This window comes from Varanus komodoensis, unplaced genomic scaffold (assembly GCF_004798865.1).
Source record: "Varanus komodoensis strain SLA01 unplaced genomic scaffold, ASM479886v1 scaffold15, whole genome shotgun sequence".
Lineage (NCBI taxonomy): Eukaryota > Metazoa > Chordata > Lepidosauria > Squamata > Varanidae > Varanus > Varanus komodoensis.
In genome coordinates this window covers 27,172,910-27,193,581 of record NW_025335440.1, presented here as the reverse complement: position 1 = coordinate 27,193,581, position 20,672 = coordinate 27,172,910, and the positions used below count along the sequence as shown (strand labels likewise).

At 41.1% G+C, this 20,672-nt stretch overlaps 1 protein-coding gene across 1 annotated transcript in view; it reads right to left on the bottom strand.

Annotated features, from left to right (window-relative positions):
• The window catches only part of ZNF804B (zinc finger protein 804B), a 231,742-nt gene extending 214,485 nt beyond the window's left edge, over window positions 1–17,257 (bottom strand). Inside the window, exon 1 of the mRNA XM_044425099.1 lies at window positions 17,150–17,257. Within this exon, the coding sequence (XP_044281034.1) occupies window positions 17,150–17,257 (108 nt within the window). The remainder of the gene's footprint in view (window positions 1–17,149) is intronic.
• Between the last annotated feature and the right edge of the window lie 3,415 nt (window positions 17,258–20,672).

Here is a 20,672-nt window from a genome sequence, read left to right as displayed (position 1 = left end):
ATTTAATGTCAGACAATTTACTCCTTTTTTCTAAAATGAAAGGGAACATTCTGTACAATTCTATTTATTACCTACATAGTTTTACAAAAAAACAGAAATAACTAAGACGAGCTGGGTGGCTCTGTTCCAGATAGCTTGATTTGTCTTAATGGGGAGAAGGGGCTCGTTTCTTTGTTGTTTCTAGGCAGCCAAGTAGAGGGTTTCTTTGTTGTTCTTAGATCCTGTTGTCTAAGGGGGATTCATATTTCAGCAACTTCACAGAGGTCATTTTTCCTTTTTCAATATTATACAGCCAAAAAGGTGGCTGCATATTTAAGCCAGCTTGTTTTTTCCCTACTATTCTGCTATCACAGCACCTAAAAATTATATCAATCAAGACAATTTTGTCCATCTGGATGACATTTGTCATAAATAATTCCCATGACAAAAAGTATCAGCAGGCTAAATTTCTAAGGAGAAAGATCCAATGAAAATTGCTGAATTCTGACACCAGCTTCATTGTTTTCCTCAATTTAAAGAGGAATAAACTAGTTCTCAAAGGCCAAGGGAAAGAGTGGTACCTGTGAGGTACTTTTATTATGCAATTCATGGAACAGTATGGCTGGTTCAGACATGGTTGTGTTCACAATGTTTCCCAACCTATTCTGTCTTCTTATTGCAGAAAATCTGTTCGAGAGCAAAGCTGGAATAAAAGCACAACGTCTTTTGATCAGCAGCAGTAGGAGCTGTCCATCTCAGCCTAAGTTGCAAAAGACCATAGTATCTGAGATTGTGAGTTGGTTCAAACATAATGCCCTCAAGGTTTGTTTGTTCGTTTGTTTGTTTGGTGGTCATCAACATGACACTTCTGTCTTAATTCTGCTCATTTTTCAGGAACACTCAGGGTAAGTGTTTCATGTATTCATTTATGTACCTCCTCTTAGGCTATTAATGCAAGCATGCATTGCAGAGATATATGGCTAACATTTTCCCTCATTGACATCAGATGCACCTTTCAGATTTGGTCTGAACTGAATATAGATAGAGAATTACTGAGGGCATAAATGCATTTTAAATGCTTAATATGGTATTCCAATAAATAAAGCAGTTAAAAAAACTCACAATCTGAGATCAGTTGGAGCTGACTAATGATTTTAGTCTTAGATACTATTCATGCTTACTGCAACTTTTCATGTTAATCTAGCTTGCCAATTATGACTTTGTATAAAAGTGGGACAGGGTTCTGAAGAAATGTTTTATATGTTATCCATATTTTATACTTTAAAATAAACAAAAGTGAAAAGGTTTTCACTTTCCTCATAAAATAGCAATAGTTATCTTGGCAGTTAAATCTTCAGTATCAATAAAGCCTATTCTCAGATGTGTAGGTGTGCAGATCTTGTTACTTTTGTTCAGTAACTCAGTGATAAACTGTGCACCTGTTGGATCATGTGAGTATTGCAAAACAACAACAGTGAAAGACAAGTAAAACCTTTCCAACTAATATTGACAAACGTAAAAGTTAGCTCCTTCTTCACTCCAGTGTAGTTGTTCTGAATACAGACCTGTGTATCCCATTTAGTAATGATGGTTCCTATGGCTGGCTACAGCAACTTGAACACTATAAAAAGAGATGCCTGTAGTCTAGAGCAGGGGTTCCCAAACGGTGTTCCCAAACCCTAGAGTACCGCAAAAGCTTTGTAGGGGTTCCATGAAAAATCTCAAAAATCAAATTTAAACTGGATTTTAAAATGAAACCATATGAGGCCAACTGTTTTATTGTCAGTTGACCTCTAAGCAGCAAACAAGGAAATCATTTGGTTCCTCGGACTCTACGGCGTAGTATTGGGAATAATCAAAAGCATTCATTTGGGGTAGTACCATATAATCGCTTGATTCATTTGCTATGTTTAAAATGTTTTCTCTTTATTTCCAAACCTACTACATTATGCAAAGTGCTCAGGCAATAGGAGCAGATGAAAGAAGGAAGAACATTGTGGGTTCATAATGCTTAGTAAAAATCAGGAATAAAGTTAGGGTTTGGCAGAAGAAAAATGTCTTCAGAAAGATTGTATGACAGAAAAAGTTTGGAAACTGCTGGTCTAGAAAAGAGTATTTCTGAAAACTGGACTATTCACTTGTGTCAGTGTGGCTTTTTCATGTATTCATTTTAAAGATTAGAGGAAATTCAAATGCTAACTTTAAAATCCCTTGCAAAAATGTCATTATGGAACCACTGTTACTTCCTCTAGATTGCTGGGCAGCAACTGCATGGGAAAAAAAAGGAAAGTTATGGGAGAGAAATACTAAGGTAACTTTAGCAACCTCGTATAAAGAAAATTTATATAAAATGTTTTATAGATGGTATTTGTTGCCAAATTGATTAGCTAAGATGTTTCCAAATATGTTGAAAATGTAAACATGATGCGGGTACTTTTTACCATATGTGGTGGACTTGTGAATATGTGAAAAAGTATTGGATTAAAATACATAAATGGCTTGAGGAAATGCTACAAAAACCCTTAGCTTTTAAACCTGAAATTTTCTTGTTAGGCATTGTACCAGAAAATATTAGCAAACAAGAAATGTATTTGATACTACATTTAATCACAGCGGCAAGGATTGCGCTAGCTCAATACTGGAAGAGTGAGGAACTACCCACTGAGGAACTGATTTTAAAAAAGATTCTGGATTGTGCAGAAATGGACAGATTGACTCTATTACTGAAGGAGAAAGAAGATACTGACTTCTATCAAACTTGGGACCTTTTTTACGATTGGCTGGAGAAACGGGACTTGGCTTAGATTTAAAGATGTCTTTAAATTTTTATAAATCGATTTGAATATGATTATAGAATGTTTAAAAGATATGTTATAGGGGGCTGACCCAGTACGTTCGATATATTTGATGACTGATCATTTTTTAGTTTAAAATCTTAATAAAAAAAGTGCAAAAAAAAAAAAAGGAAAGCAGGCACCCTGCTTTCTATCATTCCTGAGTCAGCAACACCTAATCTAAACAATAGCACTTTTGATATCTTTGTAGCAAGACTACAAAGATATACTAAGGCAGGAAGCATATTCCCACTTCCCTGGGAAAAAGCCAGTACTTTGACTTGACAGGGATGAGGTTTGAACCACTAGACCTTATTTATTTATTTATTTATTTATTTAAAACATTTCTATGCCGCCCCCATTGCAACAAAGCATCAGGGCGGCTCACAACATCCATAAAAACACAATCAACAATCCAAAAACTGGCACCATCTCAGCTATATATTAAAATCTATAAATACAATAATAATAAATTAACAGTTAAAATAACTTTTAAATAAAAAGGTCTTTGCCTGGCACCGAAAGGCAAATAATGACGGCACCAGGCAGACCTCTCTGGGGAGTGCATTCCATAGGTGGGGTGCCACCGCAGAAAAGGCCCTCCTCCAGGTACTCACCCTCCTAATATCCTTCACGGAGGGTTCCCGGAGAAGGGCCTCTCCCGCTGATCTCAAGGAGCAGGCGGGCATGTATGGACGCAGACGTTCCTTTAGATAACCAGGTCCCAAGCTGTTAAGGGCTTTATAGGTCATAACCAACACCTTGAATTGGGCCTGGACTTCAATAGGAAGCCAGTGAAGCTGACGGAGAACTGGGGTTATATGAGAACAACGCCCAGTCCCCATCAGCAACCTGGCAGCTCTATTTTGCACCAATTGAAGTATCCGGACTGTCTTCAAGGGTAGCCCCACGTAGAGCGCGTTACAGATATCTAGTGATCCTAGACCTTGATCCTAACACAATTACCTGCAAGCCATTTAAAATCATAGGGAATTGTCTTATACTGAGTCAGACCAACAGCTTTGCATTATTGTAAACAGCCTTTCCCAACTTGGTACTCTCTGAATGTTCTGAGTCACAGTTCCCAGCAATTCTTGACCATTGGTCATGCTAGTTAAAGCTAATGGTAGCTGAAAGCCAAAATATATGGACGGCACCATGTTTGGGAAGAGGGATGGGTTCCCCTGACAGTGACACTCAGGCTAGAATATTTCCCAGCCCTACCTGGAGATGTCAGAGATTGAACTAAGAGCCTTCTGAAGACAAATAATGTGTTTTTCCTCTAAGCTACAGTCCTTCCAAATGGAAGTCCCACTGAGCTAACTATGGCTTACTTCTGAATAGACCTGCATGGTATTGTGCTATGGAACAAGCACATAGCTTGCTGCATAGAACCCACACCTAGCTTTTTCAGCTCCTTCACTTCCTATGAGAACATCAAGTCTAGCTAGAAGGTAACAGCAGAAAGATTACTGGGACAGACCAGAATTGCTACTACTGCATGTCTCATCCACTGAATATTTCAGTAAGGATCATCACATTAAAAAACCAAGACAATGTCCTGACCTTTACACGTATCATGAGAGCTGGACTGAGGATTCACCAGAGTCTAAATAAGTATTGTGGTGTTCAGCCTGAGGATAAGACAACGGAGACAACCTCAAAATGTACTAAAAAGTATATGACATGCACACTTAAAGAGATCTTATTCATTAGTAGTTTTGTTACTTTCAGAATACGTATTCTTGTTACAGCTGTAGATATCATTGTATTGCATATGTAATAGAAGAATAAGAGGGATTAGTTCTTAAAAGAAAGAAATTTTAATAAGAAATACAAGAGAAAGTGTTAATTTCATTCATATAAGTAGTCTACATTTCAAAGATCAATATGTAAAGCACTACCTGAAAGGTGTGGAACACAGCAGTATTTTCATGCAAAGGCAACAGAATATTACAGGACACAGCGATTTCCAATATCAGGGACAATGGTGATGCTTTATGATGTTTTTCCCCATAGGAATGGGCAGAGATGGAAAACAGGAGTTTAACAAACATCCTTAAAAGCATTATTCATCAAAATCCAAGAAGAAAGGATGTTCTTTCAAAGAATCTAAATGAATACAAAAAAAAATCTTTACACCTTAAAAAGCTTTCATTTATTTGTCATTTTGTTAAGAAATCTTTACAGGGCATTAATCACAGAGATAAGGTATTCTGAATCAGAAGACAGTCCACCAAGCAAAGTTCAAAACAGTCTAATTTCAAAATGGAACTAGTCATTTTATTAATGTTATATATTGCTTTAATGTCTGTAGGATAACTTTAGATTTTATTCACTTAATCATGACATTTTTCATTTTTTTTCCTCCTTTTTGTGCTGCCACAAAAACAAGTCGTCTCACTGCATAAATTGAAATTGAGTTTAAACTGGAGTCACCAGCCAGTGTATCTCGTAACACCTGCCTTAAGTGGTTGCTTGTAAGGCACATCTGCTGGCAAAAAGCCCTTTCCACCCAACAGATTGGGTGTTCCTACAAAGCCTGTTCAGGCATTGCACAGAATATCCTGAGACAAGCTTCCCTTCAACAAGGAAAATACTTTCACTGGAAGTTCAATAATGACCAGTAAGTATGAACTCACTGTCTATAGTTGGCACGCACTGCAGCACAATAGCTTGAGAAAACTATGCCCTCCATATTGGTGGTTTCTTAATCCTTGGTTGTTTCCCTGCTTTATACTCACTTCGATTCATCATTATTCCGTTTCCTCGAGTTTCCATTGTTGCTAATTGCACTGCTGAAGATGCATAATTCTTTTCAGTTTAGGATATGGAATTTATGCACATGACCCTAAATGACCCTAAAAGGTAGTAAGATTTCTCTAGCACAGTGGCTCTTAAGTTTTGTTGTACGAAGAACACCACATTTTCTTACCTGGTAGTTGTCATATGGGGGATGCCTTAAAAGCCTTCTGCCCAATCCTTGCACTTTATTACTGTTACATTACTTGTACACCCCACTTTCTTCCTTTTGCAAGGAAGCCTAGGAGACTTTTATCCCCACAACAGCAATCTTGTGAGGTATGTTAGGTTGAGAGTATGTGGCTGGCACAAAGTCACCCAGTGAGCTTCACGGCTGAGTGGATATAAGAACCCGGATCACCTGATTCCCAGTCTAATACTCTGTTATGCAATACTGGCTCTCACTTTAAAAACTTATTCTATCTATGTGGTTCCAGTCAACATACTTCCATTACAATGCAAGTGTCCAATGCAGCCATTTGCACTACAAAAGAGGTAAGCTGGTCACAGTTTAAACCTGCAATCCTATAACCACTTACTTGAAGGAACCTTATTAAACCCAGTGATGCTAAATTACAGTAATAGATGGGACAGGGCATTGTCATATTTATACTAAAAAATGGCTTGCCTCTTCAGGAGATACTTGAAACTTCCAAGAAACTTCAGAGTATTTAGTATTTCCTTATATTATTCATTAGCTAAAGCACTGATTCATGTGTTCTTGGATCTACAGTTGTAGATTCAGATATAAACTCTTTTACAGAAGAAATACCTAGTGAACAATATATTTAAAACCATTACAGCAAACAAAAACTTTCTGTGCCAGCTAGAAATCTTAGGACAGATCCCTATTAAACTTCTTTATCAGCTATTTCAATAAGGAAATCACCATGTTCCTCAATGAAGCAAAGGTACCATTGAAATGATATATGTTCTATAATTAACATATTCACTAATCACCTGGGAAAGGTACTACTATATTCTGCAGGTACTATATACTACTGTAATTTTGAGGAAATCCTTATGAAAGAAGAATATACATTCCACCTTGGATATGAATTACCCATTTAACTTCTTCGTACCTGCAAAAATGTAATGTTTAATAACTGTAACTAAAAGTGATTTCATTTTATGTTTCAGCTGAAAAGCCTCAAGCAGCCCAGTAGCACCAAGTGAAAACAGATGAGAAGAAAGAGAGCCATCTGCTGAGTCATCAGCACCACTGCAGGACCCAAATCCAGTCCAGCTTTCCTTCTGCAGAGAGTCGGGAAAGATATTGACAAGGAGGTTTTGTAGTAGATAGGAATTATATGTATCCACCACAGGCAAAAGGAAAAAGCTGCTGGCAATTGCAGGCAACTTGTGATCGTTATGATATATTTATGACCACAGGTATTCCTCACAAGACTGGATTTTTGCATACGGGTCATAATTCATTTAACAGGGGGATACCTGGAATCCTCAAAAGCTTTTATTAGTCCCTGAAAAATTGGAAGGACAAAGTGAAGCATCTGAAATGCACCACTTGAACAAAGTATTTCTCTTTCTCAGGATCCCACAGCTTTTGACTATTCTTATAACTCAGCATTTCTCATCACCTCTCTTCAATCATCAGTTCAAGAGCCTAATATAATGCCAGCCTTGAAGTTAGCTCCTCAATCCTCTGGAAGACTAACCATTTTGTTGAAGAAGCAATGTGTCAGAACCCTCATCTGAGCCAGCAGTTCTCAAATTGGGTGTCAGGAGGGACCATAGATCAGCACAAATCAAGCTTGATTTGAAATTACCTTGATTCTGAACAGAGCCTTTGTCAAGGATTCAGTGACTGGCAAGATTATGCTAACCAGTGCATGGTACTGAGCTCATACTATACCTGGGTTGAAAGACCTGCACTAGTTGCAAACTGCTTTCTAGATGCAAGGTGTTGGTTAAATGCCCTAAACAGCATATGGCCTGGCTAAATAATGGATCATGTGTCCCATTATGAACTCGCCCAAGTATTAACATTTATGAGGGCATCATTACCCAAGAAACTCATTTATTGGACATACATGAAGGGGCTCTCTCCCAGGTTGTTCCCTTAAATGTAGAATGTGTTCCCTTAAAAATACAATTGACTTCCCCTCTTTTGGCTTCGAAAAAGGAATTTTAAAAAGTTTTTCTTGATGTCCAGCTGGAATCTAGCTTCCTGTAACTTGAGCCCATTATTCCATGTTCTGTACTGTGCTGTGGCTGAGAAGAGATCCTGGCTCTCCGCTGTACGACAGTGTTTGAAGCACTTGAAGAGTACCATCATATTCTCCTCATTCTTCTCTTCTCCTAGCTAAACATCTGCTGTTCTTTCAGTCTTTTCTTTATAGAGCTTTGTTTCCAGAGCCTTAATCATCCTTGTCACTCTCCTCTAAACCTCCTCCAGTTTGTCTACATCCTTCTTGAAGTGTGCAGCTGAGAACTGGAATTCTCAAGATAGGGCCTAAAGAGTTCTGAAGGGGGGTGGGGGGACTATTTACAACATTCTTATTATATTGCAGTTTTATTGTTAGAAATTGCTATGCACCACCTTGATAGCGTTTTTAGCAAATAAAATGGATGTATCTGTTGTTATTAAGAGCTGTCAATGACCTTGGTATGTTTATCCTGCAGCAGACTCAGAAGAGATGTTATAGCCATCCTCAAAAATTTGATGGGCCATCACACAAAATGAACATTTTAAGAAAAGCCATGCAGAGAACTCATGGTCTGTTCACCCAAGGGAGTATCATTTGAACCTGGACGACCAATCCTACTGTGAGTAAAGTCCAGTGGGAGGCAACTTACCTAGCAAGACTGAAAAAACCTCTTGCTACTCTCCCAAGCTTGCCCTGGCCAGTGCCTCACATCTGCCTCTTGGGCCATCTGCCTCAAGTGTCCAAGAAGCACTTAGAGATGGCTGGCACTCGCTAGCTGTCCTCTACACCAGGGTCAAGAGCTGTTCACCTTCCCATGGCTTTTTTTACTTTTTTTGAGAGAAGAGAGAGAGGGGGCAGGGAGGGAGAGACAGCGAGAAAACAAAAGCTATCTTGACAGCCAGCTTTCACAACCACCATTTTAATAGTCACTGAAAGTCCTTTTAAAGTGCCTGAGCAGCGTCTCAGAAGGGCTGGCAAAGGCTGGCAGAATACTTATATTGATTTTTAATTGTTCTTTGTGGGGGAAAAAAACAACTGCACCAATAGGATTGCATTATTTCTATTAAAATACACTTACAACATCCAAATATTACAAGTGTACAAGCCTTCGTTTGGACAGGGTACTTGCTGCTAAGGACATTGCCAAAAAGAGGATCCCATTAAATTTCCTCCTTTGGTTGCTTCTGACAGCTGTCAAAAGGCAAGGTGTCAAGAGAAACCAAAGGTGAGAATGACCTTTGCTTGCAAAAAGGGGTGGTGGGTGTGATTTACATCCCCTCTGTAGCAAGTTTTCCCACTTTTTCACTCTGACTGTCTTCAGATTTAGTATTCCGAATATTCAGTGTAGTGAATAAGTGTGTTCTTTTTACTTGAGACTCTAGGTGTTTAGGAAAGTGCTAAAGTACTTTCCCCCACATTTTTTTCTGGGAAAATAAGTTTTGACAGCTAGCTAGCAAAACTCTTTAAAGTGGAACTCTGGCAGGGCACTGGAAGTTTTGCACTGGGACGTATGACTATCTCCTAGGCAAAAGCAAAATTCTTTTCGTGTTCAAAGCCCTATTTAAAAGGATCCAGAGTTCTGACAGCTGTCAAAATCCCTTTTCTCAATGGAAAAAATAGAATGGGAAGCACTCTTCTACTCTCTGGAGCATCTAGAGCCTTGTGGCAAAGTGCAAAATGTGCACTGCCCTAAAGACAACCAGGGCAAAAAAGGTGGGAAATCGTGTGATGATGGAGATTTAAGTCACATCATTCTCTTTGCATGAGAAAAGTTCCCCCAGGCCTTTTTTTTTCTTCTTCACAGCTTACTTTCCACACTTGTGCAAATGTAGCTAGAAAGTTTTTTAAAACAATACAAAACTATTTATGGAACATTTTTGTGCAAAATGTGTGTTTTAGAAAACATTCTGTCAACCACTTGGACACTTTGAAAGAGTGGTCAGTCATTTTTAAAATAGGAATAGTGAAAACAGGCTGTTAAGCCAGCTCTTGCCAACTCTGGGGGGGGGGGGAATTAACATGTGAAAAAGAATAAAACTATAGCAAGTTTTTCACAAAACCACTAGCCCACTGAGGCTTATTGCCATAATGTTCAAACACATCCACTATTTCTTTTCAGGAATCCATTGGCAGATATTCATGCATGTGTCAAATGAAACTGTTTTTAGAATTCAAAAATATGTTCATTGTGCCTATGCTGGTATTTTGTTTTAAACCTTTCCTTAAAGATATTTTGCATAGACATCTTGCCAAATTGTGTATGTGGGGTAAGGTGGAAGTTCTCAAAGAAGTAAAATCTGTTACCTGCTCATCTTCGTCTGAGTCACTTTCAGGTGCAACAAATGCCAAATCTTAGTAGTGACAGCAATGGAACACAGGAAGTTGCCTTATATCGAGCCAAATCGTTGAGCTATTGGGACCGCTATTGTTGACTGGAAGTGGTTCTATATTTTGGAGAGGAGTTTTTCCTGCCATACTTGGGGATTCCAGGAATCAGACCCAAGACCTTCTGCATGTGAAGTATGTACTCTGCCACAGAGCTATGGCCCCTCTTCTATCCCTGTGGAGCCTACCACTGCAGTCCCAGACCCCACAATTAACCCAGGGCACTCAACATACATTAATGAACATGCACAGGTTGGCGCCTGCTGTGACCATGTCACTGTTCCACTATATGTAGCCTACATACCTGAACACCCAAAGGGATCAGAAGACAGGAAGTGCCACATTGAATCAAAACCAAGATCCATCTAATCCAGCATTCTCTTTGCACAGTGGTCATGTGGTGCCAGTGGAAAACAACCAATTAGCACCCTCCCACTCATGTTCTCCAGCAACTAGTACATGGAAACCCGCTGCCTCCAATGCTGTAGGTAGTATCTTTGCACACATCAGTACACTGATAATGGGAAATATGTAAGTCTCTCCTTCCCAGTTGTGGCACCCTCTCTTTAAATTGTTCCCTCAAAGGAAGATCACCCAATGTTTATGTTAATGTCATTTTAGCAGCAGGCAAGCACATTAATATTATTTTGCCAGGTTTTAAGAGACTCTGATCACATTTAGAAATAATAATACAGACTAGGTTATTGCTAGAACAAGCTTCAATGAACTTTGAGCTCATACATTCCCCCTTCCATATTCTCCTCTAACAGGGCCAGGAGAAAATCGAAAGCTCTGCTTTTGTTTTAAAATAACTGAATTCAGAGTTATAGAATAGACTCCTAGTGCTGAAAGATACTGTGGAGGTCATCTAGTCCAATCCCTGCACGATACAGGATCTGCAATGCAGGATGCAGCTGCAGAGTTCCCGCAACAGAGAATTCAGCACCTCTCAAGGTATTCTGTTCCATTATCAAACAATTATTTCCATTAGCAAGTTCACCCTGATGTTTACTTGCAGTCTACTTCCTTGCAATTTCCACCCACTAGATATGCCTAAACCCAGACAAAAAGCAGCTAGTCTGATTGGTTGAAACAAAGCAATTTTGAGCCTTGTGTATGAAGATGACTTACTTCAACTAACCATATGGAAAGCTTAATTTATATTTTAATCAAAATCCTTCTCACAACCATGCTGGAGGTGGACGAAGGGAACCTACAAACCTAAGACTTGCCTAGACATAATGTCTTAATTTATTTTTAATGGTTAACTCCAGATGCAGCCTATGTAAGTAGTTAATACGTTGTGCTTTATTATGCTTTATTCTATTGTTTCCCTCAGATCTATTTGTAATGTGTGATTTTGTCATGTAGACCTGCACTAGGAACATCCTCCAGGACATGATATGAAGGCTCATGCTGAAGCATCTGGCTGAAGGTAGGAAAATTTGGGTCTGGTGAGTGCCAGGATGTGAAGCATCTTAGAAGCCTGTAACCCTATAATGGAATAAAGGTGGAATGTTGTCCATGTGTTGCGATGGGTCCATGGGGTCGCGATGGGTTGGACACAACTTTGCGACTAACAACAACAAATTCAGGTACTAGACAAATAAGTGAAAGTATGGGATACACATTTAACTAACAGAGTAAATATAAAGAAAAAGTTCTAGTGATGGTATATACCACCTTTGTGCCAGGCATACATGCTTACCTCTGCCTTGCATGAATTACCCCACCTTTTTCTAGTTCATTTGTCAAATGATGCTCTACTAATAAGGAGCAGGCTTTGCCTCCCATGGCAATATATAAACAGAAAAGTACTGCTCATTGTCCCAAAACCATGGGTAGGATCCATGGGCGTGTTTGTAGACTCACTGAAATTAATGGGATAAGTAAATCATTCCTAACCTTCCATCGATTCCAAAACGTCTACCTCAGGGAGAGGCCACGAGGAGCCCATGGACACCCGTGCATCCCCAGGGTCCTTTTTCTGTATGCGCAAAGTTGCCCTATGCCTCCCGTATTTCTTTAATTAACCATATTCTTACGGGCAACTGAAAAATAACCTGGCAACCTATGAAATAGGTTTAAGTTGATGCTGAAAATGTTGGGCTGAAAGCAGTTGTTTTCTGTGTTGGGACTCAGTAAACATCTCTGCCTTGGACTAGTCCTTTGCCATGCTTCCCATAGCAGCCCTTTTGTGGAGTCAGTTCTTCAAATTGCCAAACAGGTGCATGGTTCAGTAAAGTAGACCAAGCTTGGTGTATTCGAATCTTGGCTATTGATTCCAATATTGCCTCCCATGACAAATATATAAACAGAAGAGTACTGCTCATTGTCCCAAAACCATGGGCACTATTCCATGGACATGTCTGTAGACTCACTGAAACTAATGGAATAAGTAAATCAAAGCTAATCAGACTATTGATTTATGGTCTGGATCCCACCCCATAAATATATGAGGTACACCTCATATACACACACACCTCTTATTTCTTTTGATAAACAGCTATGGAAAACTCATGCCTAAGAAATGAAACCATTATATTATAATATATAATATATAATATATACACACATTCACAAAGAGACAACGTGACACACAAACATCCAGCTGGAAAAAAATGTTTAAAAACCCATGGAATTTCATAAAGTTATTTAAAATATTTACTACTATTCTCATATCTGAAAACATACCCATAAGCCTGCTGGCATTTCATGCTCTGTTAATAGAAAATGTTTTAAATATAGAAAGATATACATTAAATACTACACAGTCATGCCTGAGGTAGCTAGTGCTGTATAAATGTAGGGCTTTTTAGGCTACAGTCCTATACACACTTACCTCAGAGTAAACCCCTTTGGAAGCCATGGCATTTATTTTTGCATGGACATGTATAAGATTGCACTGCTGATAGTTCAAATAATAAAACAGGGTATTTATGATAATATAAAAGTTCAAAGGATTTTCTAAGTAAAATTTCCTAATGCTGCATAAGCTCCCAAGGATAAAGCACTAAACTCACAAATAACTGTGTCAATCAAGCCTCTTCAGCCCCCTGCAAAAGATAGACCAAGATTTTCCAAAAGCAGCCTGGAATGATATTGGAATAATGTAAATGAGAAATTTATCTGATATAGATAGCCTGTTAATTAATTCTGAAGTGATATACATCCCACATTCTGTTCGCGGTCCCTGTCACATAAACCATGGCATGTCCATTCATATTTTCTGTGAGAAACAAGTATAGAGATATACAGATATACAATATGGCTGGAGGCACATTTTCAGATCAATCTGACATTTTAAAATTTCTTGACTTTTGCATGCAAGTCATCACCACAGGGATTTTTCTTTAATTCTCAAACCCTAAATAGCTTTCAAACATCTTTACATTCAGCTTTCACTTCTTAAAAATGAGACAGAAATTTTTTCAAAAGTTATTCTTTGTGAAATTCAGGACGGGTAAATGTTAGTCTTAGGCTGGATTCCTAAACATCACACATACAGTGGTTGCAGACTGCACAGCTTTCAATGACAGAAGTAAAAGGTTTTGTGACAATTATCAATGCAAAGGAACACCAGAATAGATGGTGCAATTCTTTGCCTAGACACCCAGACATAAGTCCTCTTGAGCCCAATGAGACCTATGCCCAGGTATGGAATGGCAACTTCAGTGTTTAGATTCTCTGTTCTTTGACTGGATTTAACATAACTTGTAGGACCAAATCACAAGTTTTGTTAAAGTCATGTAAGCACCTAATTTGCTCTTATCAAAGAGCAGTTATGAGGAACAGGACAAACAGGATCAGAACCTTGGCATGCAAAACAGAGTTTTTTTTAATGTTCAACCAACATTTTGCAATCCTCCCCAAACCCCCCCCCCCCCCGCCAATATCTTCGATTAATCCATGAAAGGGGGTTCCCTTTCACCAAAGGGACACCAAATGGCTAGATCAGGGAGATCCAATATGATGCTCGCTGGGTTTTTTGGACTAGAACTACCAATAGCTCCAGGCAGCATGGACATCTGCCAGGAATCTGTAGTGTAAAGCATCTGGAGGGTTCCAGGTTGACTACTCCTCTATTAGTGAAGTATGAAAACACAGCCCAATTTTACTGAAAAAGATCCATGATTTCTAATATTTGTTTAAAAATGTTATAAAGTTTTATTCTTTAGGTTTATAGAAGAATAGCTCAACTAAGCCTAAGGCTGTATCCCAGAAAAATCATATATTTTTCCCCTGTTCACCTCTGCCCACATTTCCTTTCCCATTCATCATTTGTTTCCCTTAAGTGCTTGGGGTAGTAACCTGTCAAACCTGTTCAATGTAAAGCACCATCTATAGATAGTAATTTCATGGTTTTCAGGTTAGGTATGGTTATCTGCTACACATTCTCAATTGTAGAAGGCTACAAATCCGAATAAATATGATATGATATGTGGCAATTAAAAACAAATGCAAACCATGTCTTTTCTTATTGTCTTAATATTTTGGCTGTATTATGGGATATACACTGAAAATATTATTTGCAGATACACAATTCAGCTGCTATATATTGAAGTATGTTCAAACTAGAACCTTTTTTTCATATTTTTACAAGTTTTATTATTCTGTTGATAGCCTTGAAAGTGTTCTTGTGTCCTATAGATGGTATACAAGCATCCATAAATAAATAATTGTATGTTTATGAAGTTGCATTTTCTGGAATTCCCCCAAGTAGAATAGCAGTTTTCCAAGGACAGGTAGTGAAGTGAGTTTTTAAGATGGGGGATGGTCTTAAAAGAGAACACAGTGGAACTGAGAACAACCTATATGCATAGATACATGGTAAATGATCATTGACTGGTTGTGTCCCCCCCCCCCCCCCACAATTCCTGATATTAAAGGAAAGCTCCACAGATACTTAATGCTATGTGAATGACTAGGTGCCACAGTTTGCAATTAGGCAGTAAAACAATGTTAGAGTAAAAAGATATGCGTAGTGTTTTATAGTGTTCTTGCTCAAAATGTATCCCCACCATCCAATGGGACCCCTACAACCACTCTATCCATTTATCATTCCATTTCTTTAATACTCCATCACTTCCAACATATTCCTGTAACTACCTCCTTGTAATCTCAACTGATTCCCATCACATCTACTCTATCATCTACTAGCTGACAAAGGTATATTCCAACTATTTCTTACCATTTCATCAACCTAATAACATAACTTCTACTTTGCTTTGCTTTGCCACCATCTCCTCCATTCTCCTCTTATATTCTTTCATTAAATTATGTCAATCCTAACTTTTCTAGCTATAGAATCCTACTTACTTCTTGGAACCTCCTTTTCAGCATCACATTTACTCTCAGTATCTATCCCTTGAATATCTTGTCTTCAGTGTGTTCAAAAAGCTGGGATACACCTTAAAAACGGCAACATACAACCCAGATACTTCCTTCCTAGTACTATGGTTATACAAACACTGCCCTTGAGAAGCATCAGCCAATGATCACTGCACTGTAGTAAAACTTGTTCGGTTTGTCATCATAGTTCTACTATTTATAGTAAATGTCATCATATTACTACTGGCTTTTAGTTATTTCATATTAATAATCCAGTGAAGGAATGTGCATATGGGGACAGTGGATCCCTTCAGAGCTTCCACTTTATCTGCTTGAAGAGTCTAGTTCTGTTTTCTAGAGTTCCTGCCTTGGACAGCATTGTTACATTGCTGTTCTGGGCATTAAGACACAATTCTAGCTACATTGACTTGAATGTAAGCCCCATGGAACTGATCAGGCCATATGGCCACAAAAGCATGCATAGGATTGCACTAAAGAATCACCTGGGCACACCTGGTCTTGTGCCGATATTCTAGGACCCAATTCAAGGGGCTTGCACAAAATAAAATTTTAAGGGTCTTTTTTAAGGAAGAAAAGAGGGCAGAGTACCAGGATGAAAGGCAACAGAGAAGAAAAATACTGACAAACAGTTAAGAAAACAGAGTAGGTATAAATATATGGCAAACATTTCCAAAGTAGTCCCATATAGCAATGTGGAGATGAAAGTCAAATCTTAGTTTTGAAAAACTGATACCCTGAAGTTCCCTCATTGGTTGTTTGTTTATTTTTTGCTTCTCTGCATCAGTTTGCATAATCCACACTGATCTCCAGATGTTTAAGACCACAGGCCTCAGAATTCCTTACTGGCCATGCTGGCTGGGCTGATGGGAGTTGTAGTCCAAAACATCTGGAGAGCAGAAGGTTGGGGTAAGCTGCTGTATGTCATCTTCCTTTTACCATCCACTAATTCCACTAAAACTTGCCATTCTCTCTGGCCTGATCTGTATTGCTCTTTATCTGGTTTCCCTTCTTTGGCTGCACTGCTCTAAGAGCACACTATCCATCTACTGTAGTTGGATTTCATTCCTATAATTTTCACTGGTCATTCTGGATGCACCCATTCAGCTGTGTTTCATCTTTCTGTACACCTTAGAGCTCTTCCCACCCACTCGCCATGTTCAATATCAAAGTTGCTGTAACTTTTTTGCCTGCCACAAGGCCCACTCAACCGGCACCTTGCCAAGAATCTTTTTACCCAATTCCTTCTGCCTTAGGGCATCCAAACAGTAGTTTTTCCTCCATCGACGCCAATGGATCCTTTCTCAGACCCTGCATCTCTTTTTCCTCTAAACCTTACGTAAAGGGTAGAGGGAAACTTTGCAAAACACCCAAGCAGCTTTATAAAAAGTCAGGCTAGGCAACAAGACTAGCAGAACTGGCAAATCGCGGGCAGAGATGCCAGATCTATCCTACCCCGCCACACTTCCTGTTTTGTGCATTCACCTGCGAGGCGCAGACGCCAGAGACCTTTCTACAGTGACATGCACGTCTATCTATCCATCCATCGATCAATAGAGCTATCGCTATGTATCTGTCGCCTCGCTCCCGTAGCCCGAGTAGGCAGAATAGATTGACTGAGGTGTCAGTTACCGGGGAGGCAGAGCCGTTCTTACAGAGAGGTCCCCTGAAGATCCCTTTAATGCCACGGTAATGCCCGTTGCTGAGATGTCTGGAGCTGATCACCAGGTAGCACGCCATGCGGGTCCGGGCGGGGTCGAGAACGGGGCAGTGGGTCGGCCCGCGAGATTCCGGCTCCGGAGGGGGGTGGGTGGGGTGGAAAGCCAGCTGGCTTCTCCGCAGCAGCAGCAGCAGCAGCAAGAGCCGCCAAGCGCTGCTCCTGCGCCCCGCCGCCGGACTAGGAGCCCCGAAGGAAGCGCCACCACTACTTGCCCCCCTTTCCACCCACCCCCGCTCGCTCATCCAGCGCCCGGATTGCTGCTGCCAGCGGCAGGGCGTTCTGAAGAAGGCGGCGGCAGCCAGAGCGCACTGGAGGGAGCCGGGGAGCCAGTCCACATGCTGTTCCGCTGAGTAGCTCCGCCGGAGGATCGAGGAAAGAGCGAGCGAGCGAGCGCGCAACTTGGCGGGATGGGAGGTTCCGCAGCCGGTGCTTCTCTCTCTCTCTCCGCCCCCCACCCGCGTCTTCTCTTCAGGGGGGTCCTACAGAGGCGCAGGCATCCTCGCGGGAGGGTCTCGGAAGCTGCAGCTCTCCATAGCTGCTCCCTGCGCCGGGGCGCGAAGCAGCAGCAGCTGCAGCAGCAGCGAGGTCCAGAAGACAAGCCAGCCAGACCCTGGCACCCAAGTCGTTCGCGCGCCGCTGCAGGCAGTGTTAGGCAGGCAGGCAGGCAGGCGGCTGAGCCCGAGGCTCCCTTCGCACCTCACCTCAGCGCGCTCGGGCTGGCGAGGAGGGAAACACGGGCGAGGGCGCGCGCCAGGCAGCCGAGAATTCCCAGCCCTTCTCCCCCAGTGGCCGCCCAATGGGAATTTGGAAAGAGGCAGCAGCAGGTGTAGGTCGCCAGGCGCCAGCCCAGCTTCGCTCCTCCTCCTCCTGCCTTCCAGAGCGCCGAGGCGACAGCAGCCGCGGCGGGCATTCGCTCTCCTCAGCGCACAGAGGAGGGGGCTGGCGACGCGTGGAGGGAACCCCTGGCCGCTCGCCCGCGCGCCTCAGGCTCCTCTTGGGCGCCTGGGGAAGAGTGGCACATCCTGCGCGGCGCTGCTCTGCGCGACCCTCTTCCGCCTGGAAACCGGCCGCCCGCAGCCCCTTGAGGCGGCGTCGCCGGAGGGGGTTCAAAATACCCCGGCCCCCGTCGCCGGAAGAGGACCTCGCCGTCCCGACGAGGAGGGGCGCCCCCCCCTTCCCGCCCCGCCGCTCTCGCGGCGCCGCCCGCATCGTCCCATTAAAGCCTCCACCGAGCGCTCCCCTGGAATTCGCTTCCCCGCATCGTCACGAGGGCTCGCCTGCTCGGCTTTCCCTTCAGCTCCGCACGGGAGGCGGGAGCCGAGGCGGCGGAACGGGGGCTGAAGGGAGAGCAAATGCAACTGCAACTTCCCACTCTTGGAGAAGTATCGGCTGCACGGCGTTTAAAAATATATACTTAGCAAGCCCACAGCTAGTAAGAAGCTGGGCTGGTGGGGAGAGGGAACGTAATTCCTTTGGTTTGGCTCTGTCCAGGCTAGGGGTAATTTAACTATAAGATTAAAAAAGACATTCCAAAATTTCTGACAACACTCATGAAACGTGTGTTCCTAAACTTATATCCCACCTTGTCTCCGAGATGCTCAAGGGGACTTAACCATCCATGTTTTTAGCCTCACAACCAGCCCTGTGATGCTCTGGTTAGACCTAGCATAGGTGACTGGGCCAAAGTCACCCAGTGAGGTTCAAGCCCTGCACGGGAAGTACATCTCCCCAGTTCCTGTCCAGCGTTCCCATTGCTATGCCACACTTGCGTGCAAATTTGGAGCTAGCCAGCAGGCTTTCCCAGTCATGATGACCCCACTCACGTGGCACCAATCTTCTTACACAGGAAAAAGTTAAGCAGATGTTTTACAGGGTTGGGGCACAAACTTCTGCAGAAAAGGGGCCTGCAATTCAGACAAGCTCCAGGTTTGCATGCCCACATACATAGGGTGACATCTGGAATTGCCCCACCTCCAACATGAAGCTTTAAACAAGGGACAGTCCAAGTAACATCACCTTCCATTTGAAACCCTTTCTCATTTTCCTATCACTTTTTCCTTCCATTGAGAAGGGGGATATAGAATAGCTGCACAGAGCATTTTGATTGGTAGCACCAGGAGTGCTCTGTCTGGAAGCATCCTTAGCTGTGTTTTTTATAGCTTCTGCTGGATTTTACAGACTTTACTGATATTTATGGATGCTGCTTCTGCTATGTTGTATTGCTCTTTTATTGAGCTTTATTATATTTGTTTTTATGACTTTAAATTGTATGCCATCTGGGGACTTTTATAGTGAAGGGCAGTTTATCAATTCACTAAATAAACAAATAAATAAAAATAGATGAAAGTGTTTCTGAGAAGGTACAGAATGCATTTCCTTCATCTCTGAGTTTTTCAGCTATTGGGAAAATACAACTGAAGACCTGCTGTTACTCAATTAAGCAGATGAATGCATTCACTTAATATGCTGATTAGAAAAAAGCATTGAGAACAGTGATTCATATTGTTATACCCCCTCAGGTATAGATCTGATCACTTCAGATTGTGATGTGAGTCCGGAGATCTCCTTTTCTACAAGTGAAGCAGTTTCTGTCCTGCAGTTCATATTGACCACAAGTCTGAAACCAACCACATGGGCAATTGTAAAATGGACAATAGCTTTATTCCTTAAAAACAAACGACAAAAAGTCTACCATTGTTTTATTTCAAGTATGGACAATAAGTAGAAATGCATTAAAAGTATACTTTTAATGATGATCACATCCATATGCATCTCTAAGAGGGTGGATTGATGTGCATGAAGAGTCATTTACAAGCTAAATAACTGACATAGTTTTGCAACCATGAAATGTTTCCAACATTAAGGCAGTTGAAAACAGGTTGCTATTTTTCTCCTCTGCAGGGTATACACACCATCAATCTCATTTAGCTTGATATGCAAACTCAGCTTCCTTTCTTCAATACACAAGGAATGTCTCTGCAGCCCTAGTGTAAATACTGCATATATTCAGCTAATTTGGTTAAAACCCCCACACAGTCTTAGCAATTAACTGGAGGCAACCCATTCTCCCAGATGTGTCTATATAATTATGAAACTACCACCATAAACAAAAACTGCACCAAAACACATCCTTCTTTAATAGACAGAATTAAGCTAGAGTGAGGGTATACTGTTAGGCCCCTAGAATTCCAAATTCCAAAGTATGAAAAAATAATCTATGCCATTTATGCACCTTGATTTTAATTTGAGATGCACATTTCATTCTGATTGCAATCAGTGCTAAAAGTAGTTTATGTGTCTTCCATCCAATTCCATTTGGTTAAACAAAAAATATTAAGCTAATGTAGATGAAATGTTTTGTGGGTCTCCATAATGACTGGCTTTGGATGACACAGCAGCCCATTCTGAGTTAATTAATCCTCAGTGACATGTGCC